Source organism: Gorilla gorilla, chromosome 10 (genome assembly GCF_029281585.2).
Source record: "Gorilla gorilla gorilla isolate KB3781 chromosome 10, NHGRI_mGorGor1-v2.1_pri, whole genome shotgun sequence".
Lineage (NCBI taxonomy): Eukaryota > Metazoa > Chordata > Mammalia > Primates > Hominidae > Gorilla > Gorilla gorilla.
The window spans coordinates 122,924,442-122,945,557 of record NC_073234.2 but is presented as its reverse complement, the minus strand read 5'-3'; the positions used below and the strand labels follow the sequence as shown (position 1 = coordinate 122,945,557).

At 44.0% G+C, this 21,116-nt stretch overlaps 1 protein-coding gene across 2 annotated transcripts in view; it reads right to left on the bottom strand.

The window, feature by feature from the left end:
• The window catches only part of ABTB3 (ankyrin repeat and BTB domain containing 3), a 341,236-nt gene that overhangs the window by 104,070 nt on the left and 216,050 nt on the right, over window positions 1-21,116 (bottom strand). For both annotated transcript variants that reach the window (XM_004053822.5, XM_019039447.4), the window contains exon 3: window positions 11,627-11,831. In XM_004053822.5, coding sequence (XP_004053870.1) covers window positions 11,627-11,831 — 205 coding nt within the window. The remainder of the gene's footprint in view (window positions 1-11,626; window positions 11,832-21,116) is intronic.

The window sequence follows — 21,116 nt, the reverse complement described above, 5'->3', positions numbered from 1 at the left end:
GGAGCCACTGAGCCACATGCAGCTGTCAAGCATCTGAAATGAGGCGCATGGTATAGAGGAGTTTATTTAATTTGAATCAATTTAAATGTAAATAGCCACACACGGTTAGTGGTGACCATGCTGGACAGTGCAGCTCTGGTTCCTTAGTCTTTGTGTCATAGAAGTCAGATTTTTTTTCCCTTTTCCCATGAAATAAAGAGAAGCTGGTATTAGACCAAACTAGATTGATGTGGCAGCCAGTTTAGTGGGATTCCAAAAAGACCTGGACATTGAAATTAACAAGGGCAGCCTATCCATCTGATCAGACTAAACATGCACGTTGTGAGAGAGAGCTGTTTCTTAAACTTGAACCTCGTAGCTTGTCACCTGTGCTCAGAAACAATTTCTACCCCTCGGCTGAGAACTGCTGGGCAACCGAGTAGAAGCTGTTTGACAAGCCCTGGAGGCCAGAGGTGTTTAACAGCCCTGAAGTGGGTGAAGTTTGGGATTTGCCCTGATGCTGTCCCCAGGGAGGACACCTGTCTAATCCTGCCTCACCTTTTCCTGGCACAGCTTGTCACTCATTTGCCATTCCTGAGCCATGTTAGAGGAGCTGGCTGCCTTGTTAGGCTAAGGATGATCATTAAATTGGGATGCTCGAAGCTATCACTTGGCAGCTACTGCTCCAAAGCCTGAGAGTTCTGCAGGCTGGCCACGTCTGGCCTTGGGGACCCACTCATTTCAGCAAACTGCAGAGGGACCCAGCCTCACATGAGAGAAGGGGAGTCGAGGCCCTGCAAGGCTCACTCCAGCCCCCAAAGTCTGAGGAATATTTATAAGCACCTATGACAGGCTAAGCTCTACCAGGGAGACAAAAGTCACTACAAAAGCTGATGTCTTGCCTTTAGGTAACTTAAAAATGGAGGTTGTTTTCGGTTAAGGAACAGAGATAAGACACATGCACAAAAAACAACTATACCTTGTTATTCACAGTGTTGTCCCTGAACCAGCAGCAACAGCCTCACCTGGGAGCTTGTTAGAAACAGAGACTCTCAGGCCCCACCCCAGTCCTAATGAATAGGATCTGCATTTTAAGAAGATCCCAGGTGATTCAAGTCATTAATGTTTGAGAGGCTCTGCTAGAATATATATCCAGGCCGTAAACACCACAACAGTGAGAATAATAACGGCTATTATCTATAAAAAGGCTAATGTGTGCTGAGTTTTAAGTGCTTTAAATATATTAACACAAAACTGCTTAATAACAGCCCTCTGAAGTAGATTCTATGATTATCTTCCATTTTAGAGATAAGGAAACTGAGGCTCAGAGTGGTTAAGTAACTTATTTAAGGCCACACAGCTAATGAGTATTAGAGCTCTGAATATTCACCTAGGCATTCTGGCTCTAGAATAAAAAAAAAATCTAGAACTATTCTTCCTAATTGATGTATACATGTATTGAAACATCACACTGTACCCCATAAACATATCTAAATATTAATTAAAAATAAAAAATGTGCTATGACGATCCTTAGGTTCCAAATAACATGTTCCTACTAAGCAACAATTTAGGATCAAAGACTTAATGTTCTCATCTGCAGGTGAGACATAATCTACTTCACAAGGTTGATGTGGGGGTTAAATTAAACTCTGTATGTAAAGTGTCTCACACAGTACACGACACATAGTAGACGCTCATCAAATGTTCAGTACTCTCCGTTACCATCCCTTATGCTTCTACTGAGGTCTCAGACACAGTTCTGGTCTCTTACCTCCCTGCTCAGCATCCCTTTCTGAGTCTTCTGAATTCCTCTTCTCTCTCTCTCTCTCAAGACAGTCTTGCTCTGTCACTCAGGCTGGACTGCAGTGGCACAATCTTGGCTCACTGCTACCTCCACCTCCCAGGTTCAAGTGATTCTTGTGCCTCAGCCTCCCAAGTAGCTGGGACTACAGGCATGTGCCACGTTGCCTACCTAATTTTTTGTATTTTTAATAGAGATGGGGTTTTGCCATGTTGGCCAGGATGGTCTCGAATTCCTGCCCTCAACTGATCTGCCTGCCTTGGCCTCCCAAAATGCTGGGATTACAGGTTTGAGCCACCACGCCCAGTCTCTTCTGAATTCTTCACTGCCTACAGGAGAACATCCTGCCACCTTATCAAGTCTCTCAACCTTCCTTCCAGCTTGGTCTGGGGCTGCATCCAAAGCCTCTTCTGGACAAGGTCTCACTCTCTGTCCACTCACCTTCCTCCCCCGATGGTGCATATTCTGTTCCCTTAGCATGTAGCTCCCTTCCCTATAGTCACCCAGCACTCATTTGACATTTGTGATACTTATAGAGTTGCCCCAGTGTGCATGACTTTGGGCAACTTACATGACCGTGTTGCATCTCAGTTTCCTCATCTGTAAAATGGGAAGAGGTAAGGCTATCTGCTCCTGCCTCAAGGAGTACTGGGAGGACTGAATGAGTTCATACACATAAAGTATTTAGAGCAGGGCCTGCCACATTTGTAAGTGTTCATCAAAATCTCTTGCAATATCAAAGAAGAGATCAATCTGGATTAAGGGAGTAGAGAATAATCCCCACCATTCATGGATCACCCGCCATGGTGTCAATGATCATGCATGACACTTATGTTAGTTAGTTCATTTGTCACTGAAACAACCCCATGAAGTATAAATTATTATTTCTTGTTCACAGCTGAAGAAACTGAAGCCTTGAGGTCACACAGCACTTGAATGCAAGAACCAGTACCAAAATGAGGACTGCCTGAGTTGATTCGGCAACATGGCTCTCTGGGCTGGAAGCAGGAACACCTAGGTTTCAGGCCCAGCTCTGTTCAGTTCTGCAAGTATTTATTGAGCACTTACTATATGCTATGCACCGATCATTTAGTACAATCTGAAGTGGTAGGGAAGAGTTTCTGGGGGTGATGCCTAAATTGAATCTTGAAGTATGAAATTAAGGAGGTAGCTAGAGGATGGCACAGAGGGAAGGAAGCATTTCAAGAGGGCAAAACATAAGTAAAGGCACGGAGGCACTGCCTTGCAAAGCCTCTGGAAATGTGCTCGTGACTCCAGCCAAGTCCATCATCACTCTGGGCTTCGATTTCATTAACTTCGACATGAAAGAAGCGAACTTTCTCTGTTCTAAGATCTCTTTTGACTAAATTTCATGTCCAATGACAGAACAGTCCAATGAAAAGTCATGCTTTTGAAGGCTATCCAATGGCACAAATCAACAAAAGTAGGTGTAGTATCTGGATCCTATATTGTGAAACAACCAAAAGCTTTTGTATGTACGCAGAAAACTAGACTAGAAGGAAATGCCTTATATAGTCATAGTGCTTATCCCTGGATACGGAGACTAGGAGTCATTCAAAGTTCCTTCTTTAGATTTTTTGGACTTGTCACATTTTATTTAATAAGTGTATTCATTTTATACCCTGCAAATACTAATGAAGATTATGAAAAAACTTCTAGGGACTGGGGATGAGGCTTTCAAACTTTATTTCTTTAAAACTACTGCCTATGGAAGCAAAACAGACTAATGGCTAGGAGCCCAGACCAGGGCTTGACTCCAAAGGTTCAAGTATTCCTTCTCCAACTTCAGGTATGGCCTTGGGCAAGAAATCAACTTCAGTTAGGTTAATATAACTGGGGCAAAAACTACTCTGATTTTAAAAATTTAATTCTCACTGATTTTTCTGAAAATGAAGATTATGGCTGGGCGCGGTGGCTCACGCCTGTAATCCCAGCACTTTGGGAGAACGAGGCAGGCGGATCACCCGAGGTCAGGAGTTTGAGACCAGCCTGACCAACATGGTGAAACCCCATCTCTACTAAAAATACAAAATTAGCCGGGCATGGTGGTGCATGCCTGTAATCCCAGCTACTCAGGAGGCTGAGGCACGAGAATCGCTTGAGCCCGGGAGGTGGAGGTTGCAGTGAGCAGAGATTGTGCCATTGCACTCCAGCCTGGGCAATAACAGTGAAACTCTGTCTCAAAAAAAAAAAAAAGAAGATTATAACCCACATTAGAGATCAGCAAACTTCTTCTGGGAAGGGCCAAATACTATTTTCAGCTTTCTGGACCCTAAAGTCTCTGTCCTAACTAACCAACTCTGTCACAGTGCAAAAGCAGCCATAAATAATATGTAAACAAATGAGTGTGGTTGTATTCCAATAAAACTTTATTTGTAAAAACAGACAGTGGGCCAGATTTACCAGCAGGGTGTTGTTAGCTAACCTTTAGCACATTGATGTAATGGCCCACTCATGGGCTGTAACCTGCAGTCTGAAACATAGTGGAGCTAGAGCAGTTTTTACCATGGCCAGAGGAAGTAAATTGCCACAATGCTCAAGTTACAAATGGATCATGTTTCAAAACTTTGCTTTTTGGGTCAATAATTTAGAATTCAACATGTATTTTTCTTTCTCCTTAGGAATCATTTATATGGTGGTTGAGATTCCAGGTCTACAGAAAACAGATCTAATATCTCATCTTCTCGCTCTAGCATGTCCCCATTCATCCAGCAACTCTGAGTTTCTCCAGAGCCATTAGCCCTGGGCTGGGCATTGTAGGGGACTGCAAAATGAGCCAGATGTGATTGCTCCCTCAGGAAGATAAGGAAGTAGCATTCTTCCTCTGAGAATAGACCTTCTGAATCCCTGCTCAGGATACCAGGAATGGCTCTCCTCTCTCCTTCTTGTTATTGAGGCTTCCAGGGTGTTAGACCAAGGAGTCCTTACATTGGGGTGGTATTTTTGTTCTCAACTGTGATGTGTAAGCCAGTCAGTTGTGACTTGTGTGACTAATAATGGTCATAAGTGCTGGCCTGTGCAAATGATTCACTTGTGGGTTATTTATTTTTTTAAAAGTAAATTAGCAGAGGCTGGGTGCGGTGGCTCACACCTGTAATCCCAGCACTTTGGGAGGCCGAGACAGGCGGATCACTTGAGGTCAGGAGTTTGAGACCAGTCTAGCCAAAATGGTGAAACCCTGTCTCTACTAAAAATACAAAAAAATTAGTTGGGCATGATAGCATGCACCTGTAGTCCCAGCTATATGGGAAGCCGAGGCGGGAGAATCGCTTGAACCTGGAAGGGGTAGGTTGCAGTGAGCCGAAATCACGCCACTGCACTCCAACCTGGGTGACAGATTGAGACTCTGTCTCAAAAAAAAAAAAAAAAGAAAGAAAGAAAATTAGAAAAATATAGTGGATTTTGTCAGGTTTTTTTTGTTGTTGTTGTTTTTCATTTTTTTTTTTTTAGCTTCCCAGAACCACTGATGATGTTACTGTGTTTGGAGAATTTTCCATATTACGAGTCCATAATTCTACCAGGTAGAAATTCACCTTCCCAGACTCCCTTGTTAGGGTCCAGGCAGGTCCTGTGACATGTGGGGTACATGGAGCTGATATGGGTGGTGAGAGAGACACTCAGCCTTTAGGGGAAACAATGACAGGTCCTGTTGGAGTGTTCAATGGCCAGCATCAGTGGTGTGAGGTCCAGTGTCTGTGCCTAGTACTAGTGGCTGTGAGATCTCTGCTAGAGCAGTCTTGGGGTGCAATCCCAGGTTATGTAGCCTGGTTATATAGCCTCAAAGCCTGGCCCTCTGGCTTCAATGCCCACCAGAAGTCTTATTAGGATCTACTAAACACTTAGATTCATGGAACTATCATAGGCTACCTGGGCCCAGCAGGACAGTATCAGATATTCTTTCAGTGGGAGTCCTTGTAGCAGTTCGCCCAGTCATCAGGAACTTATCTCCTGTCCAGGTGACATGGAGGTGCAAGGAGCTGAGATCTACATGGGTGATTGTGCAAGGTGCCCTGCCCTGTTTTACAAGCCCCAATATCTCTTGTAACAACTCCATAGCAATAGCTTCCAAGGCCTCTTCAAAAGACACAGCTAGTTACGAGAGTCAATAAATTAAGGGAAGTCCAAAGCTCTGGGTCTTTATCAATATTTCTGGTACCTCCAGGCCAGATGTAATTTGTCAATCTGGGATCATTCTGGCCATAAGCAATGTTTCCCAGAAACATAAGGGTTGACACTGCAATTTTTATAAGGTTTCCTCCAGGGGAACAAAGCTAGAGAGTTAATTCAAGGTCAAATTTTCATGCAGAAGGGGAAAAGATTTGTTAATCTTCTACCCATACTGGGCCTCTCAGAGGTTTTCTTCCTGCTTTAAGCAGTCATGAGAGGTTCAGCTTTTGCAACTAAGTATCCTGACTGGTAGTGCTGCTTGTGTCAAGGATACCTCTACTCACTTGCATTCTGATTTACATTCCTTAGAGGAAAAGAACAGAGTAGAGCTATAACTAACATGCTGGACTTATTGCATAACTGCAGGTATGTCCATAGGAGTAAGTTGAAGTTTGAATCTCACTTGTCACATACATCACAGAGATAAAAAATGCTAAGATGTAATGTGTTGGGGTGAGCTTTTGGTAGAGTGAGTATCATGGAACATGTATTTGGTTGTCATTCACTGCTAATGTCTGTTATGTCTGTTTTATTAACTCTGTTTCTTCAAGTGTAAATTCTTCCATTTGTTAAGATTATTTTGTTTCACATTATTAGTTTTCCTCAAACAGTTGGTGATTGGTGATTGTACACTCATGTTTGTAGTTGAGATTCCCCTGGCAGACATTTCCCTGATATAAATGTCTGTACATTCCGTTTGCAAAAGGAACAAGAGCTACCACTACCTAGGAATAAATTCTGGTTTGTTTTCAGTGAGACTGGAAGAGGGCAGAACTACTTAATTGTCTAGTTTTCCAAGTGAAGCTGCTCACAGTTACCCCAGGCATTACCAGCTAGCTACCTGAGGCAACAAAATACTCCCATTTATCCTATTTTTTTCATCTTGTGGTAATAAATTACTAAAATCATCCATGGCCAAAGACATGTAGGAATCACGGATATTTCCGGTAATGATACAGGTGAGAGAAACATTATTCTAGATTTAGGATGATTCTTTTTGAAAACAGTACCCTCACATGGCCCCTCCCATCAAAATTAAGGTGTTTTCATTTATCATTACTATTTGGAAAATAAATATCACCTAATCGTAAATATTATAAAATTTGTCTGAGTTTTTTAAAATAAAAATATCTGAGGTAATTGAATGATTTTAGAAGCTCAAGAAATAGTAGCCAAAGTTCTGGAAAAACTTAGACTACAGAAATCTCACACTGGCACTAAGCTTCTTCAAAATTCCACAATGAAAAACGAAACTATCCAAAACAAATGCAGCAACTCCAAAGCTGTGCCCACATGAAATGGTAAAATGGTGCATGCAGGCCTACTTCCAAATACCTCAGCCAAGAAAGGCTGTTCTGACAAGAAAGGATGGTTTGAGGCATAAAATAATCCATATTTCACCAATATTTCCCAGGCCATCTGTTGGGCACAGATGAAAACAAATAATATTCAGCCCCTGTTCTTGAAGAGCTTACAGTCTAGAGGAAAACCATATAAGCATCATGGCCCTACCTGACTTTGTCAGAATAATGATAGTCAAGGAGATGATCCTGTTTGATAGATTTGCAGAATAAAAAGAACACAGGGAGAGAGAGAGAGAGAGAGAGAGAGAGAGGAGAGAAAGAAATAACTCCAAATTAGAGTCCTAACTTCTATTGGAAATTCTCTTTTGGAGGCTTTGGTACAGAGCTGGTGTGAATAAACACTTGACTGAAAACAGAGGCCCCCTTGCCTCTGAAGTTCTTCCACATGTGTTTTCCGGTGCTAAACACTAAAACCTGTTCCATCAGGGAGCCGGAAGAAATAACGATCCCTCTAGAAAGAATCACAGGCAGGTTTCTTTAAGGACAATGAAAACAGCATTTTAGAGCCCAAAAAGTATAACATGAGTGACTGTTTTAGGGAGGAAGGGGGTTCCCCTTGTGCCAGGCATGGCACTGGATGTCTTAGCTACAATGTCTAATTCATTGCTCACATCAGTCTCATGAGGATGGTTGTGTTTTCACCTTACGAAGGACAAATGGGGGTTCAAAGAGGTGAAATAACAGAGCTACAAGAAGCCGAGCTGGGATTCAAATTTAAAGGACTATATGACTTCCAATCCACATGCTTCCCAGAGGATCACACTGAACAGAATCTGGAAAACTCTAAGTTCCACTTTGTGTTTTGTGCTGACTCTTGAAAATTCAACCAAAGAGGCATGGAAAGAACGAGATAAATGGCTCTGACAAATTCTGGGACATGTTCTCTTTGCTCTCCTTCCCTGCTCATGCCTCTTTAAAACTTGTCCCAGAAGGTTTGGAAGCATTAGAAGGTCCTTTTTGACTTCTAGCCACTCCAACTACACTCTGAGTCCAGAAGGAGAGTCAAGAGGGAAAATGGACACTGTGTAACAGAAAGTATAATGGGAGCTGGGCAACTGTGCTGAGCAGGAGCAGGGAGGATGTCACATGGTGAGACTTCCATTTTAGAAGTTTCAGCCTGGTAGCTGTGAGGAAGATGGAGCTCATCAGAGGGTTGTGGTTGTTGTTGTTGTTCTTCTTCTTCCTCTTCCTCTTGTTCCTCCCCCTCCCACTCCCCCTTCTCCTTCTTCTCCTTCTTCTTCGAGACAGGGTCTTACTTTGTGACCCAGGTTGGAGTGCAGTGGTGCAATCTCAGCTCACTGCAGCCTTGACCTCCCAGGCTCAAGCAATCCTCCTGCTTCAGCCCCCTAAGTAGCTGGGACTACAGGCAAGCACCACCACACCCAGCTAATTTTTGTACTTTTCGTAGAGATGGGGTCTTGCCATGTTGCCCAGGCTGGTCTGGAACTCCTGAGCTCAAGTCATCCACCCGCCTTGGCCTACCAAAATGCTGGGATTACAAGTGTTAGCCACTGTGCCCAGCCTTGGTCAGAGGATTTTTAAATTTTTAAATTTAATTTAAATTTATTTTGAGATGGAATCTCACTCTGTCACCTAGGCTGGAGTGCAGTAGCCTGATCTTGGCTCACTGCTACCTCCGCCTCCTGGGTTCAAGCGATTCTCCTGCCTCAGCATCCTGAGTAGCTAAGACTACAGGTGTGTGCCACCACACCTGGCTAATTTTTTGTATTTTTGGTAGAGATGGGGTTTCACCATGTTGGCCAGGCTGGTCTCAAACTCCTGACCTCAGGTGATCCACCTGCCTCGGCCTCCCAAGGTCAGAAGACTATTAAAGCTCACGTGCAAGGATACCGTGTAGACATCAAAAGTAGAAACTGAAGTAGAAAAGATGGGGTCCTGAGCCATGCAGTGGCAGTGGTCTAGCAGGGAAGGAATAAAGAAATCTCACTGATGCAGCCTCAGTAAGACCTGCTGACCAGCTGGTGATGGTGAGGGAGAGGAAGGAGTGCTAGTCAAGTCTCAGTTTTCTGACCGGGGTGACCAGGCCAATGGTGGTAACATTCTTAGAGCCTGGGGAGAAAGGAGGAACAGTGGGTTTTGGGGGAGAGATGATGGCTTTAGTTTTGAGGTAGTTTGAGCTCTCCAGATGGAAATGTCCCACAGGAACTTAGATCAATAGGTTTGCTCATTCTTTCATTCTACAAATATTTGTGGACCTCCTACTCTGCTCCAGATGTTGAGTTTGGCATCCACTGAGGAGTGATGGCCAAAACAGATGTGTTCTCTGCCTTCACGAAGCTTTACAGGCAATAAATAAACACAGAAATACACACATAGTTACCAATTACGTTAAGTATGAGGCAGAAAAGAATAAGGTGCTAGGAGAAGAAGAATCAGCCTGCAAGTATGAGACTTGACAGTGGAAACTGAAAGTCAGCCGAGTGAGATGAAAAGGTTCTGGAGCTCAGAGGAGGCTGTGTCTAGCCGCAGCGGGGAGACGGACTCATCTGCATGGAGGTGGGAGCAGGAGATGACATGAGGGAGCTGAGCCAGAGAAACTGCACTGCTGGACAGGCTGTCGGGGCTAGGAGTAAAGAGCTAGACACTCCATAGGCTGAGGCCAATGGTTTCCATTCTCTCAACTCGTAGCATTTGTACCCAGAGACAGCAAAGTTTTGGTGTGTCTGAAAGATTATTTTTTGGCCATGGGCATTTTACCACCTCTCCATTTGGGGCATGTTTGCATGTGAAAATATGCACAACGTACTGACTGATTTGTTGTGGATGGCGGGAGACCTGAGTAATTTAATGAGTTAATTTCCTGAACAAGTTAATTCCAGACTGGATTGAAATATTGATGTTGAGTTGGGATTCTTAAATAAAAAGAAGAAGTAGCCTGGCATGATTGCTCACCCTGTAATCCCAGCACTTTGAGGGATGAGGCAGGAGGATTGCTTGAGCCCAGGGTTTGGGACCAGCCTGGGGAACATGGTGAAACCCTCTCTCTACAAAAAAAATGCAAAAATTAGCTGGGTGTGGTGGGGCATGACTGTAGTCCCAGCTACTTGGGGGGCTGAGGAATGAGAATTGCTTGAGCCGGGAGGCAGAGATTGCAGTGAGCAGAGATCATGCCACTGCACTCTACCTAGCCTGGGTGACAGAGTGAGATCCTGTCTCAAAAAAAAGAAAAAGAAAAAGAAAAAAAGAAACAGCAACCTCCGTATAGCCTATGTTCCATCTTTTTCCCTTAACTGAAAGCCAAGAGACATGGTTTTGTAAGACAGCCCAATTCAGCCCCAATCCATCTGGCAGAAACAGAGCATCCAATGAGCTTTCCAAAACCACTTGGCACCAAGTAACAGAAAGGAAAACTGTGGGAGCCCAAGTTGGGAGTTGTTCAGCTATATGCAGATCATATCTACAACAACAATAATAAAAGTTAACATTTATCGAGCACCTACTATGTGCTGGGCACTGTTCAATTTATTAAATTTTCAAACATCCCTATGTAGGATTTACTCTTTGTATCCCTATTTTGCAGATGCCTTTCCCAAGGATTCCCAGCTTTTAATTAGAAGAGCCTGGATTTGAACCTAGGCAATCAGGATCACAGAGCCTGCTCTCTTAACCTCTCTTTTTGATAAATGGGCCACACCTACAGTACTTAGAGTGAATGAGTCTGTATGGAGAAGGGACCTGATTCGTGAGACACTGTGGGGAGAGGATCTATTAATCCGTCGCTAAAGGAAGTGGGGAGGCAGACAGGAGGCCTCCAGGCAGCCTCCGGGTCCTCTCCCAGTTCCTTCCTTCCCCATGAGGATTTGGCTTCAAAGAACAGTCACACTGCCTCTCCCTGGGCAATCAAGCTCCTTGCCCACCTGAGAGGCCCACTTCTGGCTGAGTAGGTGCTTCTGGTTATCCCGGGCCCCGGGGCAGCCAGGATGAAAGAAGATGAAGATAACTCCCACGAGAGGTGGTGGCATCCTCCAAGACTGCCTTCACGAGGACACCACCCATCACTGCAGAGGCCCTTACCCTCTGGAATTTGCAGACCCACTTATCTGACATAGGCCAGTTTTATCCTAAACAGAACCAGCCCTATAAAAACCCATTTCAAGGACCCCCACACGGGTCTAAGATATCCCCTCAGGGTGCAAGGTTCCCACCGGGACCACTCTGGCAAGTTTTAGGAAGTGAGTCCTTTCTACCCCCATCATCCTCCCCATCCTGGACACTTGCCCCACCCTGGAGGCAGTACCCACCCACCACAAGGCAAGGCAAGGCAGTTCTTACCTTTCCACCTGGAGGTTGACTTTGGAAGGCTCCACGTTGGGGTTTTCCCATTCCATTTGTGGGCAGTGCATGAAATAGCAAAGGGTGTACAGGGCCTCGGGCTCCCAGTACAGTGCCCCCTGCTTGTGGTGCAGGGGGGTGCCATTGCCGTGGTGCTTGGCATTGAGGGGCTGCAGGTGATGCATTGCACGGGACACCAGGTCACCTGCGGACAGAAGGAAGATTTCAGATCCTCCAGGCAGCCAACATTGGCAGAGAAACTGTACCTGAAGATCTCTGTGGAGACCCTGGTCCTTGCAGTCCCTTATTTAAATAAAGTGGTTCAATGGGACCTTGAAGTCACTCACCAAGCAGAGAGGAATGGATTCATTCATTCAGCATAGGAGGGCTTACTGAATCTGGGGTGCGTTTCAAGCACAGAGGGCGGCTAAGATCATCTTAATCCTGCCCTTCTGGAACCCAATGTTTCTAACAAGGCTCAGGAAGCCCTTTGAGTCCCGTTCCTGCATACTGCCTCCCTCGCCCTGTGACACACCCTCTATGTTGTGGCCAACACTGCTTTAACTGTAGTCACAAGAATGGGCTATGCTCTCTATTGCCCCTGAGCCTTGTGCATATGCTATTCCCTCTGTCCAGAACATTCTCTCCCTCTTCTTCTCCAGGCTAACTCCTACCGATCATCCAGGTATCTGCTTATAAATTAATTCCTCTAGGAAACCCCCTCTAGAACCACCCTGCCCTTACTTGGGTTATCACACTGTACTTTTCTTTTTTTTTTTTTCCTTTTTTTTTGAGATGGAGTCTTGCTCTGTTGCCCAGGCTGGAGTGCAGTGGCATGATCTCCACTCACTGCAACTTCTGCCTTCCGGGTTCAATCAATTCTCCTGCCTCAGCCTCTTGAGTAGCTGGGACTATAGTTGCCTGCCACCACAACCGGTTAATTTTTGTAATTTTAGTAGAGATGGGTTTTCACCATGTTGGCCAGGCTGCTCTTGGACTCCTAACCTCAGGTGATCCGCCTGCCTCTGCCTCCCAAAGTGCTGGGATTACAGGCATAAGCCACCACGCTCCACCCTATAAAAGTAAATTTGATGACAACAAAACAGTGTACAGTTCACCCTTGAACAATGCAGACTGGAACTACGTGGATCCACTTATACACGGATTTTCTTCCACCTCTGCCACCCGTGATACAACAAGACCAACCCCTCCTTTTCCTTCTCCTCCTGGGCCTACTCAACACGAAGATGACAAGGATGATGACCTTTATGATGATCCGCTTCCACTTAATGAATAGTAAGTACATTTTCTCTTCCTTATGGTTTCCTTAACAATTTTTTCTTTTCTCAAGCTTACTTATTGTAAGAATATCATATATAAGAATATAACATAAAATACACGTTAATGGACTGTTTATGTTACCAGTAAGGCTTCTGGTCAACAGTGGGATATTAGTAGTAAGCTTTTGGGGAGTCAAAAGTTACACAGAGATTTTTGACTGCATGGGGGTTCAGTGCCCCTAAGTCCCAGATTGTTCAAGGATCAAATGTAATTAATTTCTAGCTGAATTCTGGCCCCGTTTTCCTTTTTATAAATAACAGGTGTTACAGAAGTGTTAGGGGCTGATATCAAATGGAGCCTTTCTTTTTAAAGTAATTAAGATTCAAATGAATTTAAAAGAATCACTCTATAATCAATATTATTTAATGCACTTGCCCTGTCCTACTTACGATCATCTCATGCACACCAGAATATGTTGTGTACTTTGGGAGACAGCCGCCTAAGATATCTGTGATGGTTAATTTTTTTTTTTTTTTTTTTTTTTTGAGACAGAGTCTCGCTCTGTTGCCTAGACTGGAGTGCAGTGGTGCTATCTCGGCTCACTGCAACCCCTGCCTCCCAGGTTCAAGCAATTCTCCTGCCTCAGCCTCCTGAGTAGCTGAGATTACAGGCATGCACCACCACTCCCAGCTAAATTTTTTGTATTTTTAGTAGAGATGGGGTTTCACCATGTTGGCCAGGCTGGCCTCGAACTCCAGACCGCAGGTGATCCGCCCACCTTGGCCTCCCAAAGTACTGGGATTACAGGTGTGAGCCACCACGCCTGGCCAGTGATGGTTAATTTTATGTGTCAACTTGGCCAGGCTATGGTGCCCAGTTGTTTGATCAAACACTAGTCTAGATGTTGCTATAAAGATGGTTTTTTTTTTTTCTTTCCAACTTTTATTTTAGGTTCGGGGGTACACATGCAGGTTTGTAACATGAGTAAATTGCATGTCACAGGGGTGTGGCATACAGATTATTTTGTCACCAGGTAAACAGCATAGTACCCAACAGGTAGTTTTTCAATCTTCAAGCCCCCTCATCCCCTACCCTCAGGTAGGCGCTAGTGTCTATTGTTCCCTTATGAAGGTATTTTTTAGATGTGATTAACATTTAAATCAATAGACTTTGAGAAAAGCAGATTACCTTCCACAGTGTGGGTGGGCCTCATCAATTAATTGAAGGCTTTAAGAGAAAAGACTGAAGTTCTCCGAAGAGGAAAGCATTCCGTCTCCAGACTGCAACAACTTTTACTAGAATCTCCAGCCTGCAGGCCTGCACTGCAAAATTTTGGACTTGCCAGCTCCCATAATCACATGAGCCAATTCCTTAAAATAAATGACTTTCTCAGTCTATCTCGCTACAGAGAAAGAGAGAGAGAGAGAAATCCTGTTGGTTCTGTTTTTCTGGAGAATGCTGACTAATGCGATATCTGACATGATGCTAGCACCTGTTGGGGCTCCCCCATTCCCTCTCATTGTCCAGCTGAAACCAGGCCCTTAGATCTCACCCCTTCTCCACCATCCTGCTGTACCTTTCAACGTGACACATTTACCTAACATCCAAATTCAAGTAAGTGAGGCAAAGTGAGAGGCAGGAGTTTCTCCTCCGAAGGCTTAGGACTCATCTCCTGGCTTCCTGTTTCCTGTCTGAGGGAGGGGCCACTACTTCAAAAGATGACTGACAAGAGGACTGTTCACCAGCTTTAGGGGGGTTGATTATGGGAATGAGGTTCACAGAGCTCTTGATTGATTGATTGATTATAGATGCAGCCTTAAAGTCCTTCTTAAGACAAGATTCCAAGCAGCTACTACTTCTTTTTCTTTTTTAAGAGACACTCTCTCACCCAGGCTGGAGTGCAGCAGGGTGATCATAGCTCACTGCAGCCTAGGCTCAAGCGATCCTCCCACTTAAGCCTCCCAAGTAGCTGGAACTACAGTCACAACTCACCATGCCCGGCTATTTATTAATTTTTATTTTTTTTAATTTTTTGCAGTGGAGATGGAGTCTTGCTTTCATACCCAGCCTGGTCTCGAACTTCTGGCCTCAAGTGATCCTCCTGCCTCAGCCTCCCAAAGTACTGGGATTATATGAGTGAGCCACAGCACCCAGCCACAAGCAGCCCCTATTTCTAATAGGAGTTGTCGAAATAAAGGAAAGCTCTATGTTATCTAAGTCCTAAGGCTTCGTCAGGACAGCCTAACTAGACTATGATCCACTGAGCTCAGTGCCCGGCCAACAGATCAGGGCCTTGGGCAGATGGCAGCAAGGGGTATGATGGTTAATTTTAGGAGTCGACTTGACTGGATTAAAGGACACCTAGATAGCCGGTAATGCATTATTTCTGGGTGTGTATGTGAGAGTATTTTCAGAAGAGACTGGCATTTGAATCAGTGGGCTGAGTGAGGAAGACCTGTCCTCACCCAGTGTGGACAGGCACCATTCAAGTGGCCGAGGCCTGGATAGAACAAAAAGGCACAGGAAAGGTAAATTTTCTCTCTCTCTTCTGGAGCTGGAACACTCTTCTTCTCTTGCCCTTCCACCTCCTGCCATATGAGGATATGGCAACAAGCCACCATCTTGGAGGCAGAGAGAGCCAGACCACCTGACCTTGACCTGGCTGGCATCTTGATCTTGAACTTCCCAGCCTCCAGAACTATAAGAAAATACATTTCTGTTCTTTATAAATCCTCCAGTCTCAGGAGTTTTGTTAGAGCGGCACAAATAGACTAACGCAGGTGGTTACATCCCTACATCTCTCTGCATCTTCACATACCCAGCCCTGAGCCTGCCTCTCCACTCTCCATTTCCCACAGCTGGAAAATTCATCCAAGAAATTTTTAAAAGCATCAAGGAAGGACATTCTCTTTTAGAGGCAGATCACAGGGAAGACATAAGGGCAGCTGCAGATGGAAAACGTGGGGAACTACTGCTGAAAGTTAGGCAGGGATCAGAGGAAAGAGTTCAAATCTCAGCTCCAGCCTGTGTAAACACAGGCGAGTCACTTAACCTCTCAGGTGAGGAATAATCTTCACCTCTCAGGTGGTTATGAGGTTTAAGTGCAAAATGTGTAAATGCCTGGCATACTTGGCATTGAATAAGCAGTTCTCCTGGGCTCATGGCCTTCCTGCTCTTCCTCCTTTCTGAGTGGTGAGACCAGGATGTTGGGTACATGGGACAGAGAGGGGTAGTCCTGCCAGCATTCTGAACGCTGAGCACCTGATTTGCTGCTTCATGCTGGGGTTGACTTTTTTAGGACTCTACACTGCAAAGCTGCTCATTCCTGGGGTCCCTTTGGGGTGCACTGAGATCCTTAGCTGCTACTGCTTCCTTTTTCTCTCCATTCTCGTGTTTTAGAGACTGCACTCCCTGGGAGGAAGAAAAAAAAGGAAGCTAAGCTGGGTGCCTGCCTCCTGGCATTCACATCACTTTAGCCTAGTAAGGGGAAGCTCCAACCACTGGTCAGAATAAGAGCTCCCAATCAGTGAAAGTTGGGAAGGGACCTAGAAGAAAACTCAAAGATAGAGGCCTGGGGTGGGATCGGGCACTGTGACAATGTTTTTAATTTTCCATTGAGGACAGTGACCTAGAGTAGAGGAAGAGGAGACAGCAGAGGTAGAAGCCCCAATATGCTGAGCACCTACCATGTCTCCGGGCATTTAGACACGTTTTCTATTTGATTTATATAAGAGCCACACAAGGTGAGCATTATTATATCAATTTCAGAGATGGGAAAATTGAGGGAGGAGGCAACCAGCCCATGTCACTCAGCAAGTGGCAGGCTGTGACTCCAACCTGGAGTTGGACACACAATGTGGGCTTGTGTTCTTTGTCACTATGACACAGTGCCTCCAAAAAGGCACAAATCTAGAACCCACTTTTGAGTGTGGCCCTTAAAAAGTCTGACGAAGAGTCTGAGGCTCAAATCCCAAACATCTCCCAAAGTCTGTGCCGTCGCAGACTCCAGAGTGGGGCCCACTTGGTGGGGTGGGTGCTCAGGAATTTGGTTGGCCTCTGCTGATGGAGCAGAGCTTCCAGCCTGGGGTTCTCAGAGTCTACCCCGTTGGTGTCTGTCTGGAGGACAGCGGGGTGGCTGATGGTCAACCTGCATAAGTGACCAAGGAGGCTGTAAGAAATAAATCACCAAGCAGGAAGAGCCTGGAGGGGTAGAAGAAGCAACTCAACAACAACGGAGGCCTGGAAGGAAGCTGGTGCTGAAATCAACAGAATCCTGGTCTCTCTGATCAGACTTCCTGCCTGGCCCCTGGCAGAGCTCAAAGAGCTGCTCCCTGAAAGCTGTGAAAAGGTGGAGGAGCCTAGACAGCTGAGCTCTGGGATCACCAGAGGAGGCTAAGGTGGATGACAGCAAACCAACAGCTAGTGCTTCCTGTGTGCAGGATAATTCTCAGCACTTTAGACCTGTTACACCCATTTAAGTGCCACATGACCCAATGGGGCTGGTCCTGCTAGCATATGCATCTCACAAATGAGGAAAGTGAGGCACAGAGAACTAATAAGACTGAAATTACACTGCCACTGAGTCCAAGAACTGGCCTGGAAGCTGCTGCCATCTGGCTCTCCCCCACACCACGCTGCCCTGTGAAGGCAGGGGTCTTCATGCCCTGGGGGCAGCACAGCCTCCAGAGATCCCAAGCTGCTTCTGCATCCCCCAGGGTTTTGGCAGAACAGCTCAGCACCCCTTCCACTGGTGTCTGTTGGTAGTGGCATTCTCGGTGGGCATAGAGTGGGGAAGAGCTGCATAGACCATGGAGGCAGGGTTGATGGCAGTAGCTTTGGAAAGGCCTGGAGGCTTCCCAGTCGTGCCCTTGGCTGGGAGGTCAGAGTCTTCCAAGGCAGCCCCAGCCATAGGCTCATGCAGGCTCACAGGAGGCCAAGGCTGCAGGCTGTGGGCAGCCCTAAGCTGGGCCACAGCCTGGCAGGAAGTGGTGACTACACATCAGATGCCACCTGGGGACTCTGAAAAACTGCGGGACGAACTTGCAGAGGCTGGAATTCCTGTGAATCTGCATTTGGAGGGCAGAGTCTGAGAAGCTCTGAGGTTGGCCAGATCTGAGGTAGACTTGACCTCCACTGCCCTCAGAGAGAAGTAGTTTGAAGGGTGTGGGCTGCCCAGTAACTGAGCCATGTTGACACTCACTGTCCTCTGGGAGGAAGGCTGTGCTGCAGACAGCCTGGAGTGAGCAAGGGAGGGTGGAGGAAAAGCCAAGGGGGAAGGCTGCCATCAGGAAGACCTGAGAAGCAATTCTATTTCTTTTTTTTCCTTTTTAGTTGACACATAAGAATTGCACATATTTATGGGGTACACAGTGATATTTCGATACATGTATATAATGTATGATGATCAAATCAGGGTAATTACCATATCCATCACCTCAAACATTTATCATGTCTTTGTGCTTGGAACATTCAAAATCCTCTCTTCTAGCTTTCTGAACTTATACATTATTGTTAACTATATTCACCCTACAGTGGAATAGAACATTAGAACTTGGTTCTTGATCTAGCTGTAATTTTGTATCCATAACCAACCTCTTCCTATCCTCTAATCCCCGCTACTCTTCCCGGCTTCTAATGACTATAATGTTAGTCTCTACTTCTATGGGCTCAATTTTTTTTTTTAAGATTCCATATACAAAGAAGATCATGTGGTATTTATCTTTCTGTGCCTGACTTATTTTATTTAATATATTGTTCTCCAGTTTCATCCATGTCGCCATAAATGACAGGATTTCATTTTTAATGGCTGAGTGGTATTCCATTGTATAAATATACACATTTTCTTTATCCATTCATCTGTTGATGAATTCATCATAGGTTGATCCATTTCTTGGTTTTATAAATAGTGTTACAATAAACATGAGGGTGCAGACATGTCTTGGATATACTAATTTTCTTTCCTTTGGATAAATGCCCAGTAGTGGAATTGTTGGATCATATGGCAGTTGTATTTTTAGTTTTTTGAGGATCCTCCACACTGTTCTTCATAATGACTGTACTAATTTACATTCCCACTAATAGTGTGTGAGGATTCCCTTTGCTCTAAGTCCTTGCCAGTATTTGTTATTTTTTCTTTTTGATAACAGCCACTCTAACTGGGGTGAGATATCTCAGTGTGGTTTTGATTTGCATTTCCTCAATGATTATTGATGTTAAGCACTTAAAAATATACTTGTTGGCTACTTGTATGTCTTCTTTTGAGAAATGTCTATTTAGATCTTTTGCACACTTTAAAATCAGTTTTTGTTTTTTTTTTGTTTTTTTTTTTGCGGTTGAGTTCCTTGTCTATTCTGGACATTAGTCATTTGTCAGGTGAATAGTTTGCAACTATTTTCTCCCACTCCATAGGCTGTCTCTTCAATTTGTTAACTGTTTCCTTTGATGCACAGAAGCTTTTTCATTAGATATAGGCTCATTTATCTATTTTTGGTTTTGTTGCCTGTACTTTTGAAGTCTTACCTCTAAAATCTTTGCCTAGACCAATATCCTGAAGCATTTCCCCTATGTTTTCTTCTAGGATTTTTACATTTCAGACCTTGCATTTAAGTCTTTAATCCATTTTGAGTTGATTTTTGTATATGGTGAGAGATAGGGATCTGGTTTCATTCTTCTGGATATGGATATCCAGTTTCCTCAGCACCACTTATTGAAAAGAGTGTCCTTTCCCATGTTCTTGACGCCTTTGTTGAAAATCAGTTGGCTGGAAATATGGATTTATTTGTGGGTTCTCTATTCTGTTCCATTGGTCTATGTGTCTGTTTTTATACCAATACCATGCTGTTTTGGTTATTATTGCTTAGTATACTTTGAAGTCAAGTAGTATGATGCCTCCTCTTTTTGCTTAGGATAGCTTTGGCTATTTAGGGTTTTTTTGTATTTCCATATAAACCTTAAGGTGTTTTTTTCGATTTCTTTGAAGAATGTCATTGGTGTTTTGATAAGGATTGCACTGACTGTTGATTTCTTGGGTAGGATGGTAATTTTCCAATATTAATTATTCCAATCCATAAGCATGGAATGTCTTTCCATTTTCTGTGTTCAATTCTTTCATCAGTGTTTTGTAGTTTTCATTGTAGAGATCTTTCACATCATTGGTTAAATTTATCCCTAGGTATTTTTTTTGTAGCTATTGTAAATGGGATTGCTTTCTTGGTTTGTTTTTCAACTAGTTTGTTATTGGCATATAGAAACACTACTGATTTTTGTATGTTGATTTGATATGCTGCAACTTTACTGAATTTGTTACTCAGTTCTAACAGTTTTTTGGTGGACTCTTTAGATTTTTCTAAATATAAGATCATGCCATTTGCAAAGAGGGACCATTTTACTTCTTGTTTTTTGATGTGGATGCCATTTCTTTCTCTTGCTTAATTGCTTGTTAGGGCTTCCAGTACAATTTGAATAAGAGTGGTGAAAGTGGGTGTCCTTGTTCCATTTCTTAGGGCAAAGGCTTTCAGCTTTTCCCCATTAAATATAATGTTAGCTGTGGGTGTGTCATATATGGCCTTCACTGTGTTGAGGTTTTTTCCTTCTAAGCCTAATTTGTTGAGAGTTTAGGGATGTTGAATTTGTCACATGCATTTTCTGCCTCTATTGAGATACTCACATGGTTTTTGTTCTTTACCCTGCTGATGTGATGTGTGTGTTTGATTTGTATATGCTGAACCATCCTTGCATTTCTAGGATTAATCCAACCAGATTACGATGTATTATGTTTCTGATGTGCTGCTGAATTTGCTTTGCTAGTATTTTGTTGGGATTTTTGCATTTATGTTCACTGAGGATATTGATCTATAATTTTCTTTTTTGTTGTGATTTTGTCTGGTTTTAGTATTAGGATAATATTGGCATTGTAGAATGAGTTAGGAAGAATTCCCTTCTCTTCAAGTTTTTTTGGAATAGTTCGAGAAAAATTGGTGTTAATTCTTCTTTAAAAGTTTGGTAGAATTCAGCAGTAAAGCCATCCAGTCCTGGGCTTTTCTTTGTTAGGAGAATGTTTATTACTGAGTCAGTCTCATTACTTGTTATTGTTATGTTCAGGTTTTCTATTTATTCATGGTCCAATCTTGGTAGGTGGTAGGTGTCCAGGAATTTATCCATTTCCTCTAGGCTTTCCAATCTGTTGGTGTATAGTTATTCATAATAGTCT